At 46.0% G+C, this 22,358-nt stretch overlaps 2 protein-coding genes across 2 annotated transcripts in view; both read right to left on the bottom strand.

The window, feature by feature from the left end:
* KIF26B (kinesin family member 26B) overlaps positions 1 to 4,989 on the bottom strand; it is a 295,598-nt gene extending 290,609 nt beyond the window's left edge. Inside the window, exons 1-2 of the mRNA XM_021391286.1 lie at positions 3,111 to 4,989; positions 2,607 to 3,008 (exon numbers count right to left, since the gene is read on the bottom strand). Coding sequence (XP_021246961.1) covers positions 2,607 to 3,008; positions 3,111 to 3,173 — 465 coding nt within the window. The 5' untranslated portion in view covers positions 3,174 to 4,989. The remainder of the gene's footprint in view (positions 1 to 2,606; positions 3,009 to 3,110) is intronic.
* LOC110395708 (zinc finger protein 703-like) lies at positions 5,263 to 7,181 on the bottom strand. Its single transcript, XM_021390440.1, is given in 3 exon segments — positions 5,263 to 6,338; positions 6,340 to 6,432; positions 7,164 to 7,181. Coding segments are annotated over 3 exon segments (1,002 nt in total). The 3' UTR covers positions 5,263 to 5,447.

A 22,358-nucleotide genomic window follows, 5' to 3' on the forward strand; every position in this document is an offset into this window, starting at 1 on the left:
AGACTAGAAGATGACTGATAAATTTTAAATGTTCCATGAGAAATAATAAAGATGGACACATGTAATTGATAATACTGCTGGACACCACAGTCTTGAGCCATAAAATGCTTTGCAAGTTTGGAGGGAATAACCAGACTCCGGAAGAGGATCGGTTTCCTTTTCTTCTCTACTCAGTGGCTGGATCCAACCCACCCCCTAAAACCTATTTCCACAGCAGCAATCGAGAACATACTTCACAGTACCCTGAAGAAAATGCTAGCATGGTAGACTCCAGCCTGTACCGAAACAGAATTAAGTTTTTCCCAAGATACATGACCATTTGCACTTCTATAAGAGACTCAGTGTCCCTCACCCTCAGAGAGAAACCCCATTGTGTAACCGCACTAGGCACCCACAGAGGCAGTGCACAGGCCCTGGCTGAGCTGGCAGAGCCCACATCAACTCAGATACGGTTAAGGCTGTCAAGTGCATGCCAGCAACAACAAACCAAGAAGTCCTAAGAAGTCAACAGTACTACCCACAATATTCATATCCTACATTACCTAAGCCAAAGCCTCGCTGTCTTGGGCTGTGTTTGCTGAAGGCAAAATTCACAAGCCCCAAAAGTTCATAACAGTTGTAAAGACAGAAAGGAATGTTTCTGCAAATAGCCACAGCCAGGTAGCTTTCAGAAGGGAGCTGCATGAGAAAGGCTGGAGAACCAGAACAGGATTGAATCTGTAAGCACTATTAAGTACAGTGAACGGGGGAGAAGGTCTCAGCAACCCTCAAAGATCTCCTTACTCGTGCCTCTCCCCTCCCCCTAACCCTACATCCACACACTAGATAGCAACAGTTTTGTAAGTGGCAACCCTACAGAACTGGAAGATTCAGAAAGGAGGTTCCAGAAAAGAGCAGAAGGTAAGGGAGCCTGAAAATTGATTAGTACTGTTGTGAACAAAGATTTGCCTGGACAACACCATCACCTAAACTCTGAACAGGACAGTTAACAACAGGAACAGAATGGGAACATCTGTGGAAGGCTTAGGAAAGGCCATGATTATCACTAAGAGAATCCTTCACAAGACTTTGTCACTGCAAAAGTGTCTTTTATTTCTATAAAAATACTTTGCAAGGGATGAGATGTAAGCGGCAAGTCTTACATCCCCAGTCTGTTATTCTGGTGACTCCCATATCTGTATCCATAAGTTATCATCTATACCTACAGCTAGTAAACACCGCCACATCACGCTACCTGAAATTTGTAAGGTTTTGGAACAGAGCCGCTTTCCAGAGAACCAATTGTGTGCTAACAATCTATTAAACCATACTTTTTCATCGTTCCGCCTTTTCCTTTTCATGAATAGTTCAATTAAGCCAGCTCTTGAGACCCTATCTTCTGTTCAGGATAGCACCAACTCCCTCACAAACAGCATATAAACAAATAATGGAGAGCACAACACAAGAGTAATATCAGGAACCTTCTCTGAGCAGTCAGCTCTTTTCCACGATACCTCCTTATCGTAACCGCTAATGAAAACTCTTTGAAGTGGAAGAGTAAATATTATCATTTGATAGTACCTGAGCCAACAGGGCAAACGAAATCGCATTGTATTACATTCTGGGAGCCGTAGACCAATTCACAATACAACACTCACAAGGTTGCTATGGAGGAGCCCACTGCTCACTATTTTGGTAGCATGGGGTCAGCCAAGGGCTGCTGGGGACTCTTGGAGTGCCGTTAGTCTTAATCTTTACATGTAAATCAAACAAGAAAAAAAAAAAACCAACACAAAATGAAACAAAAGCAGGGAATTCCAGAATACGTCGGCTTTCTGCCTCTGGTGGGAACATGGTCCTTCTAAAGACTTCCAACCTCTACTCATGATCAGTTAGCTCCAAGGCCAGATTTCAGAAGTGCTTGCATGCTTTGGATTATTCAACAGCAGCTTTGAGTGTTTTTTGATCTGCTTTGATAAAAAGGAAATCCAGCACTTCTTTGTAAGAGAACACCACCACCAGGTTGTCCTTATGCTAACAACACCCTGGATTCAATGCAAAGGTCTGCCACAGCCTCCTGCATGACCTTCAGGCTCACGTTGCATTTCAGTGCCTCATCTTGGAGGCACAGGAGGATCCCTACCACACTTGGCCTCTCAATGGAAACACAAGGCATGGACATTAGACCACAGGTACCTTATGGCTAAAGCTGGCTGCCAATTCTCGGGCCATTTTGTAAAGTCATGCTGTAGGATCAAAGAGAGCAAAAGGGGATGGGACCACCGTCATCCGTGTGGCATTCCCACGCTTTCCTGCCCCTCACCAGGCTCAAGAACAAGTACATGGGAAATCACAACGCAAAGCCACTGAAGACATAAGGGAAGAGGAAAGCAAGGAGCAAGCTGAAGGTGCTGTCACGGATACTCCCGAAGCCCGGCAACCCTCCAGAAATGGAAGCAAGAGGAAGGGATGGTAAGTGGAAACAAGACCAAGCAGGAGCCAGCACAAACAATCCCTAAAAACGTCAGCGACGGCACCGGCAAAGGCGAGCCCAGGTGCCGGCAGATAAACCCGCGCGGCTGCTGCACGTGTCGTGCCCCGGCCCCCCGGCGCGGCCCCCGGCTCACCTTGCTGCTGACGGGCCCGGGGATGAGCAGCTTCAGCGCCTGCCTCTTCAGCTCCGCCAGGCGGGCGTTGCAGTGCTCGCACCAGACGCCGCGGTCGGAGCCCGGCGAGGAGCCGCCGCCGCTGCCGGAGCCCGGCGAGCCGGTGCCGAAGCCCGGCGAGCCTCCCAGCGAGCCGGGGGAGCTGGTGCCGATGCCGGGCGAGGCGGGCCCCGGGGAGCCTGTGAAAGAGCCCGGCGAGGAGGTGCCGGAGCCGGGGGACGGGGTGCCCGAGGAGCCGAGCGCCGAGCCGGCTCCCTCCGGGGCCGGGCGACTCCCGGCGCGGGACTCCTCGTAAGCCTTGCGGTACCAGCTCTCGGGGGAGAAGGGGGCGGCGGGCTTGGTGGGCGAGCAGGGCTCGGTCACCTGCGGCGGGAGAAGGAGCAGCGGTCAGGGCAGCCCGCACCCGGACACCCCGCCCGCCTCCCCGCAACCCGAGCGCTCCCCGCTTCCGCCGCCCGCACTTACCCCGTATTTTCTGCTCCGCGCTGTGACCGCAACCCTGTCCTTATTCCCAGCCACCGAATTCATGGTGGCTCCGCGGGTGGGCTCCCCCCGGTCAGCAGCCGAAGGAAACCGTCGGTCCCGGGAAGCCCCCGCGCCGGGCGCCGCCGCCGCCGCCTCAACGCTGAGCGCCGAACACCGTCAGTCCTCGGGAGAATGCCGGGGAGCGGGGCGCTCGGCCGGCCGGCTTTCCCTCATTGTCTTCCCGCCCGGCCCCTTCTAGCCGACGCTTTCACAGAAACAGCCACATCCAGAGCGGGAGCGCTCCCCCCGGCAGCGGCAGCCCTCCTCCGCGAGTGAAGCGAAGCATCCGAGGCGGCTGCGGGGAGGTGCGGGAGTGTCGTAGCAGAAGCTACGACGGCAACTTCTTTCCCTCAGCCAGGTTTGGAAGTGAGTTACAAGAAATCCTCCCAAAATCTCGGCGGCCGGGCTCTGGGAGGAGCCTCCGCGCCCTCGCAGCCAATATCCTCCCGCCCGGCCGCGCCTGGCAGCCCCGCGGCCCCCGGCTCCCGTCGGCGCGGGGCTCTGCCCGCTCCCGGGGCCGCGCCGGCTGCGGGGAGGGCCTCGCTGTTTTGCGGTGCGCCTGATTGACACCGCCGATTTTCCCCTTTTTCTTGAAGCTGGCAGGCGGGGCTCGGGGGGAACCTTGTTGCTTCCACGGCAGTTATTGGTTAGTTGCCTCCGTTCAGGGCTTTAATGGACATGACTTCACAAGGGTCCTAACCGGGAAAGGAAAGCAAGCCGTATCTCCGATTGTCACAAGCGTCTCTTCTCCGTGTTGTAATTTTACGTGTATTAAGTTTGCAATCAAGGGCATAGTAAATGGATCTCTTAACAATAACAATCCGCAGACTTGTTTCCCCGTTGCTCTTTCCCTTCTAACTGCGATTTTTGCTTCGCAGTTGTGGGTTACACGCACCTGGTTACAGCTCCTGTCTGATGTCTAACCCTGCAGACAGCACGGTCATTCCCGACAAATCCTCCTCAAATCAAGTTGGCGACGTTCTCAGAAAAGGCTGCGATAAGGAGCTGGGTGCCAGCTCCCCCGATAGCCAAAATGCAAAGGCGAGGAGGATGCAGCTGGGAGGGCAGCACAGACAGGGCTTGCCTCCACCTTCCCGCTCTCCCGTCGCTACCTTCGTAGCACCCTGACTGCACCGGGGCTGTAAGGGCCGCGGGCACCCAGAGCAGCCTCTGACCGCCGAGGGAGGCATCACCCACACCTTCCAGATTCCTGCCGGCAGTGAAGGTGTGCGCGATGCTGTGCTGTGCTTTAACTTCACCAGGCTGTTGCTCCGATAGCGGAGCAGCCATTCCCGATAAGAAAGCTTTCATCTCAGCCGACACCGGGTAGCCAGGCCGCATCAGCTGCGCCCTGTGCACCCACCTAGGTGCCCGAACACCTGGCAGACAAAGGCTCCCGCCGCACACCGCTCCGTTCCGTAGGCAGACGTGACCGGGATGCCAAGGCGCTGCGGGACGCGCCGAGCGGTGTGGGATGCCCCGTGGGCGCCGCGGCGCGTAACTTCTGCTTTTCCACGCTCAGCGATTCTGGCGGCGAACGGGCGGGCAGCTTTGTTTCTCAGCAGACCTGTTACCACCAAGCCGCTCGCGCTACGCAGCGCAGCCGCTGTCACAGCCCGCACCTCGGCAGCAGCGCGCACACCCGGGGCCGGTGCCAGCCCTGGGGCGCGGGGCAGCCCCGAGCAGACAACTTTGGGAACGACGGAGCCCTGCGCCGACACGGCGTCCGCTCTCCCTCAGCCCCGGGCGGGTGGCAGCGGCTGCCGGAGGCGGTGGGGGAAGCACTGCGGGGCGGCGAGGCTGCTCCCCGCAGCCCAGCGCGGGCGCTGTGGGGCGGCTGNAAAAAAATGACATCTGTTAACTTCACAAAGGAAGAGAAACTGAATCCCAGAACGATAAACAAGGAGGGGGGAGGAGGAAGAAATCTGAATTTTTTTTTTTTTTTTGTTCCTCCCCTCGTGTGTTGGGAGTCATGCAAGAATTTCTTGGGGGGGGGAGGGGGGAGGGAAATTAAGAAGGGGAAGAGAAAAAAAAAAATCAATTAAAAGAAAAAAACCAAAGCCCCACACCTGCAAAGAAAAGATTTTTTTTCTTTTTTTTTCTTTTTTTTTTTTTTTTCGGACACAGACTTTTTTTTTTTTTTTTTTTTTGCATACCATCGATTCATTGGTGTATTAATGCACTTATATTCCCAGCTTTAAGCTAACATACAGTAAATAAATACACAGTTCCAAGGAGGGAGCGGGGGGGCTCGGCGAGGGGAAGGGGCCGCCGCGGTTACTGGTATCCGAGTGCAGAAGCTGAAGTTAGTCTTTGGCCATAGAGAGCGTACGGGGAGTAGTAAGGTCCGGCAGCCGGCAAGGACGGCACGGGGAGGGCTCCGGCCGCGGGCAAATGGCTCTTGCCGTACGGGTGGTACCTGTTGAGTCCCAAAGTGTGTGGGCTCCTCAAGGACAGGGAGGCCGGTAACGTGCTGGGGCTGCCGGGGGCGGCGGGCGGGAGGTGGAGGTGGCAGGAGGCGGCCGAGCCCAGCCCCGAGGTGGGGTACCCGGCCAAGAGTTTCTCGGCGCCCGGCAGAGCCGTGTGGGTCCGTAGGTGGGTGAGCAGCTCCTCCGAGGTGGCAAACCTCTTGTCGCAGGGTCCGCTGGCAGACACCCAGTTGCATATGTGGGGCAGGGGGTCGTTCTGCAGCATGAAGCCGTAGGTGTAGAGGGGGTGGCCGGGCAGGCTGGGGGTGCCGCCGGAGGAGAGCGTGGTGTGCACCGAGTGCAGCGGGTGCGCGGGGTACACCAGGGGGTATCCGCTCTTCAGGCTGCCGGCGTCGTGCACGCAGCTGGAGCAGTTGCCGGAGCCCAGGTGCGAGGCGCTGTGGTAGCTCAGGCAGTACGGGTCCCGGCATAATCCCTGCATGAAGGAGGGCGGCGAGGCCCCGGTCAGCGGGCTGGAGCTGGGCGGCTTCCCCGGCAGCCCCAGCGCCCCGGGCAGCTGGCTGCCCACCAGCCCCGCTTTGCTGGGGTCCAACCCGGGCACGAACTGCGAGGGGTACCCGGCGTAGGCGCCCACGATGGAGCCGTGGTAACCGATGCTGGAGGGCGGCAGCGGGAAGACGGAGTGGCCCGGCTTGTAGGGCGACACGGGGGCCACATGGCCGGCGGCGGGCGGCAGCGCGGCCGCGAGGACGTTGGGTTGGGCGGCCGTTGGCGGCGCGCGGCAGAGGCGGGCTGCGCCGTGCCAGCTTCCGCGTGGCTGCTGCCAGTGCTTCCTGCGGTTTGAGTCACTGACAAAAAGGCTTCACTGAAGCGTGAGAACTTTGGGGAGATGCACCAAGTTCTCCAGCTGGAGATGTTTTGCTGCTAAAAGCTCTGCAGTTCTTGTTATTTTGTGACGGCCAAAGTATGAGACTCACTCCAGCAAGAAGCTACCAAGAACACATTCTCTGGGTTAACACCTGGGGAGCACTGACGAGCAACGCTTTCTCCCTCTCATTGGGCTCCCCTGTGTAGAAAGAAGTTCATGAGGTTTCCTCTTACAGCCCTTGTGCTGTCACGGAAGGCACCTTAGCATCAGGTAGGCCAGCAGCTCAGAACAGCTGCCTGACTGGGCCCTGGGGGTGCCCAAGATTCTCCTTTCTGCCACAGTCTCCAGTACTCGTCCCACATGGGAGCCCTCCTTTGTTACATCTTTCCTAGCTCAGGCAGACTTACGCTTTCTAAGCTGAGCTTCAGTAAGGTGATTTAGCACCTGCGCGATTTAGCCTTGGATGCACGCATTGCTTGAGAGGTTCAGACGAAAGCCAGTTTCAAAGCACTGGGTGTGGACTCTGATCTCCAACTAGATACTGCAACCTCTAAAGATAACCTGTCTTTTAGCTAGTATGCAGATTTCCAGTTTCTTCACCATACAGCCAAACGTTTGCTCTGTTGTGCTACCACTGCTGCTTTCATTGGACTTCTTCTGCATATATCACACTGTGTGGGTGCAACTGAATGTAACCTTGAAGTTCAGCTTCATCACTCAAGTCTGAGATTCTGGCACAAGCCCGGTTCTATCAATAAACAGCAGTTTATGAGAGCTGGAAACGTTGGTTGCATCAAAGAAATCCTTTGAGATACTCACATTTATAATAAATCTCAGGATTCAAAAGGTGACAGCAACTGTAACTTGAAGAGTCATCACTGCCCGCCCAGAAAATTTGTTTCCAAGTTTGCTGCTAATAAGTCTCAGTATAGGTCTTACTTACAATTTTAAACAGCTTCCTTGGGGAGATTTGAAATGCATGACAGCTCCGATACTTGCTTAAAGCGGAATATTAATGACTTGGAGGCCACTGGGGGACAGAGGATATTGAAGGCATTTGTAGTAATAGTGACAAAGAATTAATAGAAACAGCTAACTATTGAGGTCCACAAACAAAACCACCAGGCAGGACTTTTCAAGTTGAATATATTTCTTTTCTAAAAATCTTTCCAGTTCTTATTCCCATTTCCTTGTCAAACTATAGGATCATGTCAGTGAAAAGCTCTGTTAAGAACATGTCGAGTCCTTTATCTTTTTGTAGAGCAGAAGCACATATCCACAGCCTGTGTACTCTGCAGGATGTAAGGATTCATGCAGTACAGGAGGAAATCAGACATAGGGACTGCAGCTGTAATTCTGATGCTGTGCGTAATGCTCTTTTATATGCTCCTGGGATACGCCAGGCTTCTGGAGTGCGCTCTTCTACTTGCTCTTGACAACTTTTGAGTATGATACATTGGAGAATTAAGACTGGGCATTTCCTCTGTATGATCTGGCTTCTGAGCTATTTTCTGTGGCATAACGTCTATGCCAGTCTCAAGATTTACCTTGTGTGTCAGCATAAAAAGTACTGACACTGGAAAGCATGTACGTCTCGTGCCCTGTTACCGTGTCTAGTTCTGGGAGGGGTGACACAGATAAGGGACACTCTAAATGGTCGTTATTACAACTTCCACTTCTTGCTGTTACCAACAGATCTGCATCACCACATTTTAAACACTTTTTCCTACTCTGAACACTACCAGAATGCTTTATTGTCTGCCTGACAGGGGCATGTCTCCCTGTTTGCTTAGCTTAGCCCTTTCGCCTCAGGGTTCTTGCACAGGTGTTTAGCCTGCACTTTCCTCAGTCCACTGGGAACTTCCTTGAATCTCTCCATAATATAAAAGGAAGCCATTTGTGTTCAAATTTGGACCAAGATTCACAGTCTGTTGCAAATTAGGTGCCCTTAAATCTTGCCTTTGCTCAATACTCAAAACAAATTTATTATTCACAGAAGACTGTCTTATTTGGATTTATTTGGAAAGGAATTTTTCTTCTATATTTCAAATATAAAGCATTTCATAGATTTTCTAGAAACCTCTTTCATAGTTTCTGCCACACTGCACTGCCTACTTTCATAAATCTTTATGTTCTCAGTAGCAAATCAATGCCTACTTATTAATACAATATTGATATGTGTTTCCTAAGTAATAAAGGATGCATGTACGTATACTCACAAAGCAGGGCTGCATGGAGAAGTTTACAGTCATTCTGTGCAGTGGGATGCATTGCAATGACAAGTCTGCAGCCAACTGGTGTTAAGTTCATAAATTCAAATACTGAAATTTGACAGAATCCCATTTTGTGTTACTCAGACACAATCAGCATTCATTGCAACTCCAAACTAAAGACATGTCTGAAAAATGAAAACAACAGTGAGTACCTGTGACTCTCAAAGTGCCAAGCCCTACCAATACCAATTTTTACACAAAACAACAACAGAGCAGGAAAGTACTGGAGTAACAACAAGTGGAGTCACAATCAATAGGAGAAAGATGTAAGTCTTTTCTCATCTGGAAACTCTTGTTGCCTTTGCAGGCACTCTGAAAAGCTATCAGCTGCTTGCTGCGCTGGGCTTGGTGGAGTCACTTCTAGGATAATGCTGTAGCTGCATCCTGCATCTGTGGGCTGTGACCGAAGCCCCCAGTGAAGCTGGCTGCTGGCTGCCTCGGCCAGAGGAGCCATGCAGAGGGCACCCGTGGCAGCCTGAGCTGCTAGACTTGGCTGTAGCGCAGTGCCAGCAGTGCTTTCTCAAATGCCAAAGGCTGGCTGGACATTTCAGGAGGAAAAGGAGTCCTTTCAAACATTCTTCAAAGACTCTTCTGTCTCAGGAGCCAAGGAAAAATGTGTCTTCCAAAAGAATTATACTCAGTGATCTTCTTCGGATAGAGAGGAGAGAAGATGGCATTCATGGTATTAACAAATAATGTTATCAACAGAAGGAATATATACCAGAATATGCCAAAGTTAGAAAACCGGCAAAGTAGTTGTTGGAGGGAAGCAAGTGCAAAGCTACTGTGTGTGCTTCGCCCTAGGAGCCAGGGACTCAGGCAAGTGGTACAGATGGTGTGGAAGAGGGGTAAGCAGAGATAACACAGTGAAGTGAACAGGCAGCCCTGAGAAACAAACACTGAAGTATTTATATCATCACATTCTTATGATAAATCCTTTCTTGCTGCAGGAATCATTTCTAGCAGAACAGACCAACAACATGGTCTGCTGGCATCACAGGCCCTAGCCTGTCATAGTACTGAATGAGTAAATGCCTTAAAAGAAACACTACATAGAAGGCAGCAGGCATTTCTTTTCTGCTGCTCAGCAAAGCTGTGGTGAATGTATCTGGGCTTGACCAACAGAGAATTGTATTAATGATAAGTAAAGACAAAGGTCTCGCCCCAGTATGTTCCTGAGATTTTTCTAACAGTAGGCACACCAGATCTATGAGTAACTTTTTCATCTGAAACTCTTTTTCAACACTTATTCAAACATTTCATACATTTCCTTTACCACCATGTTTGGGATTAAAAGTGTACCTTACAGCATGCAGATTTCAAAACATTTTAATGTTTCACTTTTCGCTTTGCTGTACCTCACTCCACGCTGATTTTACTCTTTATAAAGAAACCACAAAGGGATGATGATGGACTGACTCATCTGCCTGCCATTTCTCCTTACCTCTTTGTTACATGCCTCTGGTTTCCTATTGCCTTGAAAGTCACAGGTTGGTCCCTGCATCACTCTCTTCAGCTTGCTGGCAGCTGAAGAGGCAGAGTCATGGCTACAGCTGGCATCTCTGTGAATGCAGGTTAGTGGCCAAGATAGCCACCCTCTTTGCCCTTTCTTGTCCACTACAATGAATTTTCTTGCAGTTTTTCATGTTCTCCTGCTCTGACTACACAAATAACTCATTGGTAGAGTCCAGCAGGATTCATGACTAGACCCAAAGGACTGCAGTGTTTGTAACTGTCCCCCAGCAGATGTTCAGACTGGTGAGCACAACTCAGTGCTCAGTGCAGAAGACGAGTAAGGCACGCATGCTCCTCAGAGGGATGCCATGAGGCTGGTGCTCCTAGCGAGCATGGTTTGCTTTGCAAATAGCGTCTTTCAGGTTTAAACAGATGAGCGGTTTTGTCACTGAGCACAGAAGTCAATGTGGCATAGATGAACTCCAAGCTCCCACAGTCTGTCTGCATACCCAGGCTTGGCTAAAGCAATGCTGCACTGTGTCAGGGCAGGCTTTAGGGGGTCTCAGGCTGCACCCCAGGCTGTGCTCTGTCCCTGGAAGTAGCACAAGCAAGGAGCAGCTGTGCTCAGCACCTTGCCCACTGCCTTCATGACGTGGCTCTTTTCTGAGCAATCATTATTCTGTCAAATACCACGACAGAAGGAAAACAGTCCCAAACCTTGGCAGCTAATAACACAAACATGGTTTTTGAGGCTGGCTGGCAGCAACTGACAGGTAATTTTTCCTACATGCTGGAAAGCTTTGGCAGGGTGGAATGCATTTACCTGTGCTACCAAGTTTAACAAAATGGGTTCTCTCATTCTTTAGAGAGGGCTTGTCTACTCGTGAAAGTTCTATCAATTTAACATAATTGAAAGTTCAAACTGACTTGATAAAATCAGCACAACCTTCTTGGATGGTTATTTGGATTTAAAGCTGCCTTGTAGTCCTTCAGCCTGTGCCCATTTAGCTTGAACTTCTGTGTGAGCAGGTGCAGCAAGTTCAACTAGAGTGGGTCAGCTTTAAGCTGGTGGCAACATTCAGACGTAAAGCTGCATTAGCTTGACAAGGTCAATTTAATGTAGCAGGCATGACTGCAGTGTAGAAAGATGGATGCTTGGCAAAAAAACTGTGCTGGTGGAAGAGGAGGCAGATCCTCTTAGTCTCCCTCGTCCCCCATTGCTCCTCACTGACTCTCTCTGAGATTTATCTCACTTCTGACTCATCAGGATGTCTTTTATGCATAGAAAGTTCTTCAGAGTATTTACAATCTCCTAAATTTTAATTTGCTTATTTCACCTTGTCCATATTAAAGAAATGTTCACCCAAGCAATTACTCATATTGGCCATTTTAACCAATGTTAAGTCTCACTGGTGTCTTCATCGCACAATATCTGACCTGCACCGAGGCAATTACATCAATTTACAACAAATAATTTTGTCCAAACCTCCTAGCACAGGTGGAATGAGAGTCTGGAAAGTGGTTGATGCTGCAGGAGTTCTTAAAGTCACAGTGCCAGCAGATGACCAAGAAGTTTTGGATGGCAGTCAGGTATTCAGTATGAAATGCTGCACAGACAGCCGGGGCTACTCTCTTCTGAAAATATGGAGCAATATTCTAGAATGAACATTGCTAGGTGACGACGTGTCATAATTGTAAAGCTTACTTAGAAGCTTTACATGCCAATAAGCTCAGACAGTTATTTCCATAATGAGATTACAAACTGAAACAGGCTTTTGGTTGAGAAGAGCTGGAATCTGTACCCTGGAGCTGTAAGATTCTGTGTCTGTGAGTGTGTATGGAAGGGCATCTTGCACTGCTGGGAACAGCTGGGGCTTCATTATTCACTAGCAGGATCAGAGCAGGGCTGGGGAGGCAGCTGGAAGACAGGATGCATTTTGGGTCCCAGAGGCTCAGGTGATTTTGTATTGATCTGTGTTCTTGTTGCCAGTGGGAGGTGGGTGTTTGCTGCATTGTTATTCACTTGTGAGCATATGACAATTGTATCTTTGCTAGGTTGTTTACATACAAATAAATGAACAAACTAGAACCAGTGAGTGGAATATGTCAAGAGAAACAGAGCATTTCTGGAGCATAATAGGCTTTTAATCTGAAAAAGGAAGAGTGTAACATTTCTGACTTTTTTTCTGGGAAAAGCTGTATTCAGCCTCAGGGTGGTTTTAAGAGTAGATATAAGGATCACTGGGAAGGAATATATGCAAGTCTGTTTTATTCAGAGAGCCTTCATCATATTTGGACTTCACGATGATGTAGTTATCAGGAAGAAAGCATTTTCATTGCTAAAAAGGATGAAGAAAGTTCCAGAGGGCCTGGAAGGAGTACTGCCAAAATTTCTAACATTGAAACTGTCCTGCTGTGAAGCTGCATTCAGAAAGCCTGTATGGAGGAGATGCAGCCTATCCTGTCAGACAGCCACACCATTCCCATTAGCAAAGGTTGGCCTGTCAGGAAGGTGGTTCTCAGAATTTTCTGGAAAGCAAATATCTTTTGTTGACAAATGCAGATGACTTACATTTTTTGTGTGCATGTCAGGTGTATCCTGTTGTTCACATCCTTTCACGTGCTTGACTGGAACAGATTTTCTTAGACTTCAAAAGGAAAGTTGCAACTTCTGAAGGAAGTATTTGAGGGAGCTGCTTAGATGTTAGTTAATGAGTTTGGGGGTCCATGTGAGTTAAAGAGGCTTTGTTGAATGAGTTTCTGAAAAAACAGGAAAAAAAATTCTACAGGTAGTTTAAATCAATCTGGAAAAGAATGGGCAGCCAGGCCCATATGGCGTCTTCAGAATTACTAACTGCCATGCAAATAACAATGTACAAATAATTGCAATGGAATGAAGGCTACAAGCTTGCAGGCTCCTGATGGCATTCGGGAACCTGGTAGAAGGTGTGTGTGTTTCTTTGTGTGTCGCTGTGTTTACCATTTTCAGCGCTGAAATAAAAACATGTACTTCTAAGTTGAAGTGTTTACTATTAAGGGGTCCCTACCTGCCTAGACACCCGATTCTCTTTTGTTTATAGCATACTAAAGAAACAAAACTGGGGTTAATTAGGCACTACAGTTGTATTCAGATTCACTAAGGAGGTATTAAAACTTTAGGAAGTGAAACATGAAATCATTACAGATACATACAGTAGTTATTTTATACATCTCTTAATTTTAAGCATTACCAATAATGATTCTGTAAACCAGTCTTGAATAATGGTTCATTCACACTCCTTTGTGCAAATGGGCCAAAGAGATGTTTTTTTTTAATGGACCACATAATTGAAGTCAGCTAAGTACACTCAACATCCTAGATATTCAAGACAGTTCTCTCTCAGACGTACTCTCTGAGCTTTAGCTACATGGAATAGTGATAAGAGCAATTCTTAAAACTCAAGAACCTTACCACTCTTGTCTTCATAAATGAGGATCATTTGCACACATCACAATCACAAAGACTATTTTTTTTTACTGGAACAAAAGCCTAATCCTAAAATTCTTCTGACTGCTATCATCAATCAGGTATGTAGCTGCTTTCTTTTAAACAGGACCTTCATTTTCTAATTCATAATAATTACCAAGAAGCTAGGGCCAAGACATGACATTTGAATGCCACTTGTTTGTAGGTGCACTTTGACATCACATCTGTAGCTAGAAAGAGCATAAACTGCCCCTCTTCCTTCTCAGGCCCATTTTCTTTTTAGGGTCTTTAAAATGTCAATAAGAGGAATAAATATGAAGGATCTGTCCTAGGAAAGTCTGCTTACAAGGAAATAACTTTTTTTGACCCCTGGATTGGCAAGCACAGACCTTGCCAAGAAAGTGGAACACGAAGCCCCAATTAATGAGTAATTGAAGGACTGTTCTGCAAAAGCAGAAACTGTTTCTAATCTATGAATGTAGCAGTGCATGGCGGCTCTACAGACTTTTGTAATTAGCAGGCATCCAAAGTATGCTGTTGACGCCACCAGAACTCCTGCAGAGCTTGGCATTTTCTCCAGGATGAGGAAGATGGCAGTCAAAGGTATGTTCATGCATATGAGTTTTTGACCCAAACTGAAGAAGGCACAGCTTGCTCCTTGGTCTTTCAGTACAGGAAATAACAATGTCCTTTGAATGAACCAGTGTGAGGACAGATTGGATATGATGAGACAGCATTTTGGCGCTGCTGGTTTGCTAACTGCATGGGCTGGGTCTGGCACATCGCAGCAATCAGGACAGGCAAAGATAACTCAAAGGAACAAAAGTACTAAAAGCCAAGGTTTTCATGGCTGTGGGGAGAGAGAGAGATCTACACAATATCATGAAATTTGGTAGGTTAACCATACTGCCCTATTTTGCCTCTGGTAGAGATTTTGTCTCCAGAAAACTGCTCTCCTTGATCAGCTGGGAGCGAAGACGGCCATTTCTGAACAAAGTCATTTAATCCACCTATCTAAAAAATGTCATGCAAACAGAATCTTATCTGTTGTTTTGAAACAACTGTTGTAAGGCTTAAAGATTTCATCAGCAGAACAGACATTTAGTGCACAACTTTTTACCTTATGGTCTATACCCAGCATAACAAAAGGAAAGCAAAGTTGATGGTCTCAGGTCGGTGCACATAAGTGCTGGACAAACAGCAAGTTATTCCAATAAAGAAGGGAGAAGAATGTTCCTCTGTTGCCCTTTTTATTATCCTCATTATGAATTTTCATTGCTGAAAGGTAAGTTACAAAGTTAAATTTTAGCAGTGATGAATGCATTGTTTCTTCTCATGCTTCTTGATATACATTCATTAGCTGATTCATAGATCTGGTTCTCTGCCAGCTGTTCAAAAGGCCAGGCGAGCTGTGTGTGTGTCTGAGAACACCTGTCCTTTCCCCATCACTGTTCATCTGTCTTTTCTGATGATGTACCTCATAGACCTCACTGATTACAGAAACGTGAATCATGTTTAGACAGCAGAAATCAGAATTTATCTTCCCACAAAGGGCAATACGACACATTAACTGTGATTATAAAGGCATGCTGTAGTCTTCCAGTGCTACTTGCTTTCAGATTGTTCTTACTATTTTTTAAGCTATTGTCAGAAGGGAGGAGGGCAGATTATTTCTTATTTCTTACTTAAATGAGAACTGAGAGCAAGTTTGACTGTATGTTCTAAAATGAGGGCATTCGCAAATTCAGAACTGTGGCAACACCGTAAAAGAGATACTACAAATTATTTGCCCCAAATAGTTTCTCGTAGATGTCAGTGAGAACGTATTTTGTTAAAAAAAAATCACTTGTACAATAAATGTCTGTGGACAGAGTAATACATATATTTTTGCCCCTGAAGGGTTCTCCAGTTAACATTTTTCCCCCTCTTATCTGAATTTCCGTACAGATTCATTCCTTTTACTGACATTTCCATGGCTACTCATCTCTAAAAGATGCTACCTTAGCCGAGGAAGCCACTGTTTCTCTGCATGTCTCAGTCTTTGAATGTAGGTGTCAGTTCTTCCCATTTTCCAGGGATCTTATTCAGCAAGCCCTTGCCACTTAATTGGACTTTACTCCCCATCTTGATTTGTGTATGAAGAATTTGTTCTCTGAATTTAAATATTTTTCCTGAGCTCATCTCTTTGTAAGCTGTGATTGATATTAGCTCTCTTGGGAGTGAACTCTGCATGTAAAAGGAGTACAGGTTCAACACATCCATTGTAGATCTTTTTTTTCAAGCTTCTATGTTTGGACGTCTTGAGACAGAGACATTCTGTTATCATTTCCTCACTGTGACTGTATCACTGTAAAGCCTTTGCTTCTCTAGTGAGAACAATTCACAGAGATCTCACCAGTGCAACTTTATGATACTTTGCCAGAAGGCACTGTATCCCTTCTTGTTTGGGAAGGCGCAAAAAAAAAAAAAAAAAAAAAAAGTTTCAGTTATTTATATGAGAAACAGCAATGTTTCAGTTATTTATATGAGAAAATCCAAATGACACATTTCCAGATGTCCCCTTTCTTCATGGCCTCCCAGTTCTATCCAAATGGACCAGAAGATTTCTGTGAAAACACAAACATTGCCAGTACGAAATGAGGAGGAAGAACCTCTGTCTTCACTTGGTGTAAAACCAATGGTTACATGCTATGAAAAGTTCCTTATATCTCTGTTTCCAACACATTTTTATAGATGCTTTCAGTATAAGTATTCAGTATGACATCAAAAACAAACCTATCTTGGTAAAGGAGCAACAGAGGAAACTCATAACTTGTAATAGAAATTGTAAGTTACTACAATTAAATAAAATGATAGAACTACAAAAAAGAGCATGTAACTGGTTTTTATCAACACCCTACCCTCCCTTGCATTTTATGTGTTCTTAAAATAGATAGCATTTGTTGTTAGAGCACACACTGTCATGAAACTACTCCCAATTTGAGCTTCATAGTGCTTCCGTAATAGAAAAGGAAGAAGAGAGTAGCAATGCATTGTGCCTCCAGATGAGGAAGCACCAGAGGAAACTCTCAATAAAAAAAACAAACTACATTCAAACAACTAAACCTCAGAATCAAGACAGCCTCTGTAAACTGAATGAAAGCCATCTTGAGCAGCTACACCTTGCAATATGTCCTCTGACTCTGGTGAAGCAGGGGCAGCTTGCTCTCCTTCTCTCCTTTCCTCTCTCCCTATGCTTGAGGCGAAGGCCCTCTATTTTTAGTGTTCCGCTTCCCACTAGTCATAAAACTTTGTCAGGTAGTTCTCTCCTGACAATCTCAACAGCTGACAGTAAAAAACTGCAGTTTAGTTTAACAAACTCTGAGAATCTGATGAAGCTCAAAGTACTAGAGATAGGTTCTCAGCTTTCAATCAAATTCGAGCTGAATTTTATGCAACTCTCAGTTTGGGGGGAGCAGTGAAGAATGACATTGCTTCTCAAGGCAATAACTTACCACAGTTTGAAAACTGGCTACTGATGGGTTTCTCAGTTTTGTCTCTGCAATATTGAGTGCAGCTTCACTGTGCAAACAGAAACTGTTGATTTTTTCTTCAGTGTGTTACTATAAATTAAAATGAAGCTAAAATTCAGCCTGTGCTACTAGCTTCCACCTGAATTCTACCACATCCTTAGTATTCCATCTCTGTAAAACTTAAACTATTGCAATGCATTAAACTTGGACAACTTGCAAACGTCAAAGATCTCAGATAGCTTCAAATGCTGCAGGTCTATTCTAAGACCAAGTCTCTGGAAACCTGGAAACTCCACTCAAGTTATGTTAATCACAAGGCTGGTCTCCAGGGGGCGTCATGGCTACAAACCTTAACATGAAGCTTAGGGCTCGTTCTGCACGTACTGCTACCTTGTCAGGAAAGACATTGCTGTTGGCAGGAAATAAGACTTTCCTCTGCCTGAAAGAAAGTTATTTCATATTTTTTCCTTTCATGCTATCATTTAGGGAGGTATTTGGAACAGAAGGGCCTGTTCTAAAATGGCTTCTGAAAGTAATAATTAGAGTTGAGGATAAAAGGAATTTTTTAATATATGAAGTCACAGAAAGAATACATGTGTGTTATGGCTGCAGTGTTTCTGGATAACAGCACAAAGAAGTAATTTTAAGCCTCCGTGCAGTGGCATCCCTACATTTGACCTTTCATAGTCTGAATAATATGGGAAATTTCTGTCTCCTAACTCTTGCTCAGTCTTGCTTGCATTAATACAGACAAGAATTAACTACCCACTCCCATGGTTTTATGTTTCTGGTCATTTCAGTGGCACAACTTGCATGCTGGTTGTACATCTCTGCTAGATCTTCCACAGAAGAGACTTCTTTTACAGAGACTAAAAGGTTTTTACAGTGCCTTGTGAGCCAGTACACCACTATTTCTGAAGATCCTCTGCAGACTCCCTTTGACTTCAAAGGGAGTTCTGTCTGAATAAGGACTTCAAGATTCAGGCCTCAGGATATAAATGCTGTGATCAATCTTTTGAGCATGATGAATAACATCTTCTTGGCTTCCAGAACTATATTAAGCCAAAAAATAGCCCCAGGATTCAAAATGGGTTAATCAGGAGAATCTGCTTTGTTTCAACCTACATCTTTATTTAGCTTTTAAATGAACCTAGTCCCCACACCTCACACTGATGTGCCCTAAAACTCCTCCAACACTAAGACCAAACGTTTCAACAGTTATTTTTACAATCAAGCCTATCATGGCGTGAGGCACTATGAAACAGAGCTGTGCTCAATGGAAACAAACACACTTGCTATACACTGACCTGTTTAAAAGTTGTGACCTGAGTGTACAGTTTGAAACAGAAGGCCTGAAGGCTGAGAACTTTGTGATATGGCAGGGAGGTTTGTAGGCACCGATTTTGATCAGAATCATAGTAACAGACACTGCACAAACATCAGTTAGTGATACAAAAAGTTGACAGTTCAGGTAGATAAGACAGGTATTCCCTGTAATTACTCTGACTTTATAGATGGAAAGTTCAGCTAGGGAGAGATTATATGACTTACCCAATACCTCTTACAATGTCTAAAATGAAAACTGGCTGCCAAGCTGATGCCTTACCGTTGAGACTACACTTCCCACTTTTACACAATGATAACAGTATATTACAGAACATAACAAATCATAGCTTCCCTTTTCCAGTCCCAGCCCTGGCTGGCCTCCAGCATCCCCAGCCATGCTTGCCCTAAAACCAAATGCCTCAGTCCTTCTCCTTACTATTGACAAGTTTTGCCAGTGCTGATTTCAAGGGCAACAAATCCTGTGATAAAAAATGACGTCCTGAGATGGGCAGCTGATACTGTCTTAATAATTGCTGTCAGACAAGCAACAAGGCATGGGCAATGTGAAGGAGAGCAAAAGGCAGCAGATTTCCCAATGGGTCAAGACTGGTCAGCATATCAGACCCTCTATTCCTCTCAGAAGGGACTCACCCATGACAACAACCCATATTTAATTAGAAGAATCTGACAAATGGCTCCAGAGGTTATAAGACTACATCACAATTCAGGCTGGAAGGGACCTCACAAGGTTCCTTGTCCATCCCCTGTTGAAAGCAGGGTCAGCACTGCGGTCAGACCAGGGTGCTCAGGCCTTTATCCTTTTGGTCAGGGCTTGGTACTTTTCAATCTTAAAAACATCCACAGAGACGACATGGCCTCCCTGGGCAGCTTGTTCCACTGCCTGGCTGTCCTCAAGAGTAAAAAAACTTTCTTTTGTATCCTATCTATCCCTTGCCCAGCTTCTCCACATGGCTCTTATCTTCTCCCCATGGCTCTTATCTTCTCCCCTGCCAGACCCAACACGCCAGGAAACATGCTTCATTTTTCACAACAGCTACTTACTGTATCTCTCAGTCCCTATACCCAAATACCATCCTGGTATACGTTGCAATAGGAGAATGCTGAAGTCCTCTGCTACCAGCAGAGATAAAGCGTTGTAAAGAAACAGCTCTGAAACTGATGAGGGAAACAGAAAAAAACAATATATTACCTGGAATACAAGCAGCTAGACTCCAAACTACCAGTTCAGCTGCTATAAGAGTTTCTCCACAGTACCAGTGGAGAAGGTATCCCTATATACAGTATCTGCTCTGACACAGCTGAATCTACTTAATGTTTTGAACAAGTACGGACTTGTCCAGCCTACAACTTGTAGCAGTGATGTAAACAGCCTGTTGTTTCAGTTACATTTGTAGATGGTCTCCAGCATTTGCTTCTTTGATTTCTTCTTATTCTTCTCTACTTTTTTTCTTTTCCATATCTAGGTAATGAAGTCCTTCTCCCTCCTACAACTAGGTGAAAAAGCCTCTGACCTCCTCAGTTTCTGCAAAGCCTTAGCTCTGCTTCCTCGTGTGGATCTAGTCCAGGAGGTTTCTCCCTAGAGCCTTCCCAGCCCAATCCACTCCTCTATCTTGGTTCCTGATCTTGAGGGAAAAGGGAAAACAGCCAGCATGGAGAGGCAGGCGCGTAGCAAGAAACAGCTCACGACCACTCAGCAGCAGAAATTTAAATTTACCTACCTCAAAGATGAGGATGAAGTAATGTATTTCTCCCTTCAAATTTACCATTTAAAAACAAATAGTTTATTTATTACTAGCAAAATGGTTCCCTAAGCCTCCCTCCAACCAGCACTCCCTAGGGTATAGGACCCTGCTCATCCCCAGGATGCACAGAGATACGAGGTGCACAGAAAACCCAACCTGGGACCTTCAGGCAGCCCAGCACCGCTATGGAGAGCAGCTGGGCACAGCATGGGCCAGCACAGCATGGAAGACAAGTGCAATGGAAGTCAGCACTAATTGGCTACTGTCTAGGGAACCCACGGGGCAGCTCCTTTACAAGTTAATCAGGCCACTGCAAGGTGACCCTAGCCGACAGGGAGCACTCTGCTCTTAGGACCTTACAGAGATTGAGATTGGTTTCTGACCCTTCCTTCATTCACAGTATGGAAACTGCAGGTAACTGAATTTGGTTGCTTATGCCCAAAGTCAAGACTGCAATTTGCTTCAATTTGTTGTACTTACACGTTATCTTTTTGGAGGAGTAATACCCTTCAAAAAGGCCAGAGGAGTACCCTCTTCCTTTGCATTTGAGGACTGTACAATAAAAGTTATATATATACATCATCAAAGGAGATATGATAGGATCCTATCTTTACTAGGAATTGTAACTGTGTTGCACAAGGGCATCCTGATTTGATGCAGCTGTGGCTAAGGTGGCCTCTGGGTAATACCACCAGACACAAATTGTGCTCTCTGCAGTGCTGTGAGCTCTGAAATGATTTCCTGAAATGAGCATCTTCCTGCTGACATCCAAGATGAAGCTGACAGTGGCTCCCAGACGCAGAATATGAATGAAGCTTGTATTCATGCGAGCTGCGTTAGAGATCTAGTCCAACACACCGTGTATCAAATGGAAGGATTCACTTAGGGAAAATAACTGCAGCTTCCAAAGAGAGATTAATGAAGACTAATATTTTTTTTAATGGATCTTTCCTGCTCTTACTTTAATCTTTAAAAGTCTGTATCTTCACACATTATAACCCTAATGATTACCTTTGTTTTTCATTCTTACTGAGAAAGAAATGAAATACATAGTAAATGTATTAACAGAGTGCATTGCACCAGCACCACAGTGATTCCCACATGGAAATCCAGCTAAGATCTAGGCAAATGTTCACTTGTATTAACACTTTGCTGCCCTACTGTTTAAGAAAAGGTCAGTGGAATGCAACTCGGGATACAGCAATAAAAAGAGAATTTTAAAATGGTCTCTTTCTGATTGCTGCCATCACCACATTAGATTGTGCTAATCTCTTCTTTGTGAAGCATAGCAGCTCTCTTGCTCTCGTGTCTGAGAACACTTGCTTTGAGTTGCCAGCTTAAACGGACAGAACAAAAGACATAAAATGAATCCTCCTTTGCCTTGTTCTCAGCTCTGCCACTAGAATAGTACAATGGGGAGAAGGCATTTAATGTCTCCGTGTGTCAGTTCTCCCCAGATTTCATCAGCTGATGAAGTCTGATGAAGACACAGAGCTGGGATACACAGTTAATGCAGAGGAGTGGTAGGATACTGTGCAGGAGGAACCTAAACATGACAGAGATTAGAAGAACAGAAATGGGGCAGAAGGTGTTCATTACAAAGTGCAAGATGGTGCCCTAGTGGACCAGACCACAGAATCTTCTCTGACAGGCAGAGATCTCTGCAGCAAACACTCATTAGTTGCTAGAACACAAAGTACATGGAAGGAACTCAAGGGGAAAGAACTGAAAGTCAAGTTAAAGGGCAACAGAGCAGTAACAATCAAGAAAATGATAAAGAAGAGCAGTGAGGTCTGTAGCCATCTTCTAGGAAGAGCACTGGAGAAAAGTATTCTACACTATCATCTTTCAAAAGATGATGCTTTATCCATTTATGAAAATCAAATTCCAGTCCTATGTTCCTAAATTTTTAACAATATAAGCTCCTGACTTTCAAACTGATTATGAAATGAGAACTGTTTATTGCATATAGCAACGGAAATGTTCTCAAGTATTATTTTGTTTGTAAATTTGATTCTAGTGATGGTTTGAGTGTTAACTACATGTTCAAAATGGAAGCAAAGTATCATATGCCAATGGATGAGTAACGTACAATG

This window comes from Numida meleagris, chromosome 3, assembly GCF_002078875.1.
Source record: "Numida meleagris isolate 19003 breed g44 Domestic line chromosome 3, NumMel1.0, whole genome shotgun sequence".
NCBI lineage: Eukaryota > Metazoa > Chordata > Aves > Galliformes > Numididae > Numida > Numida meleagris.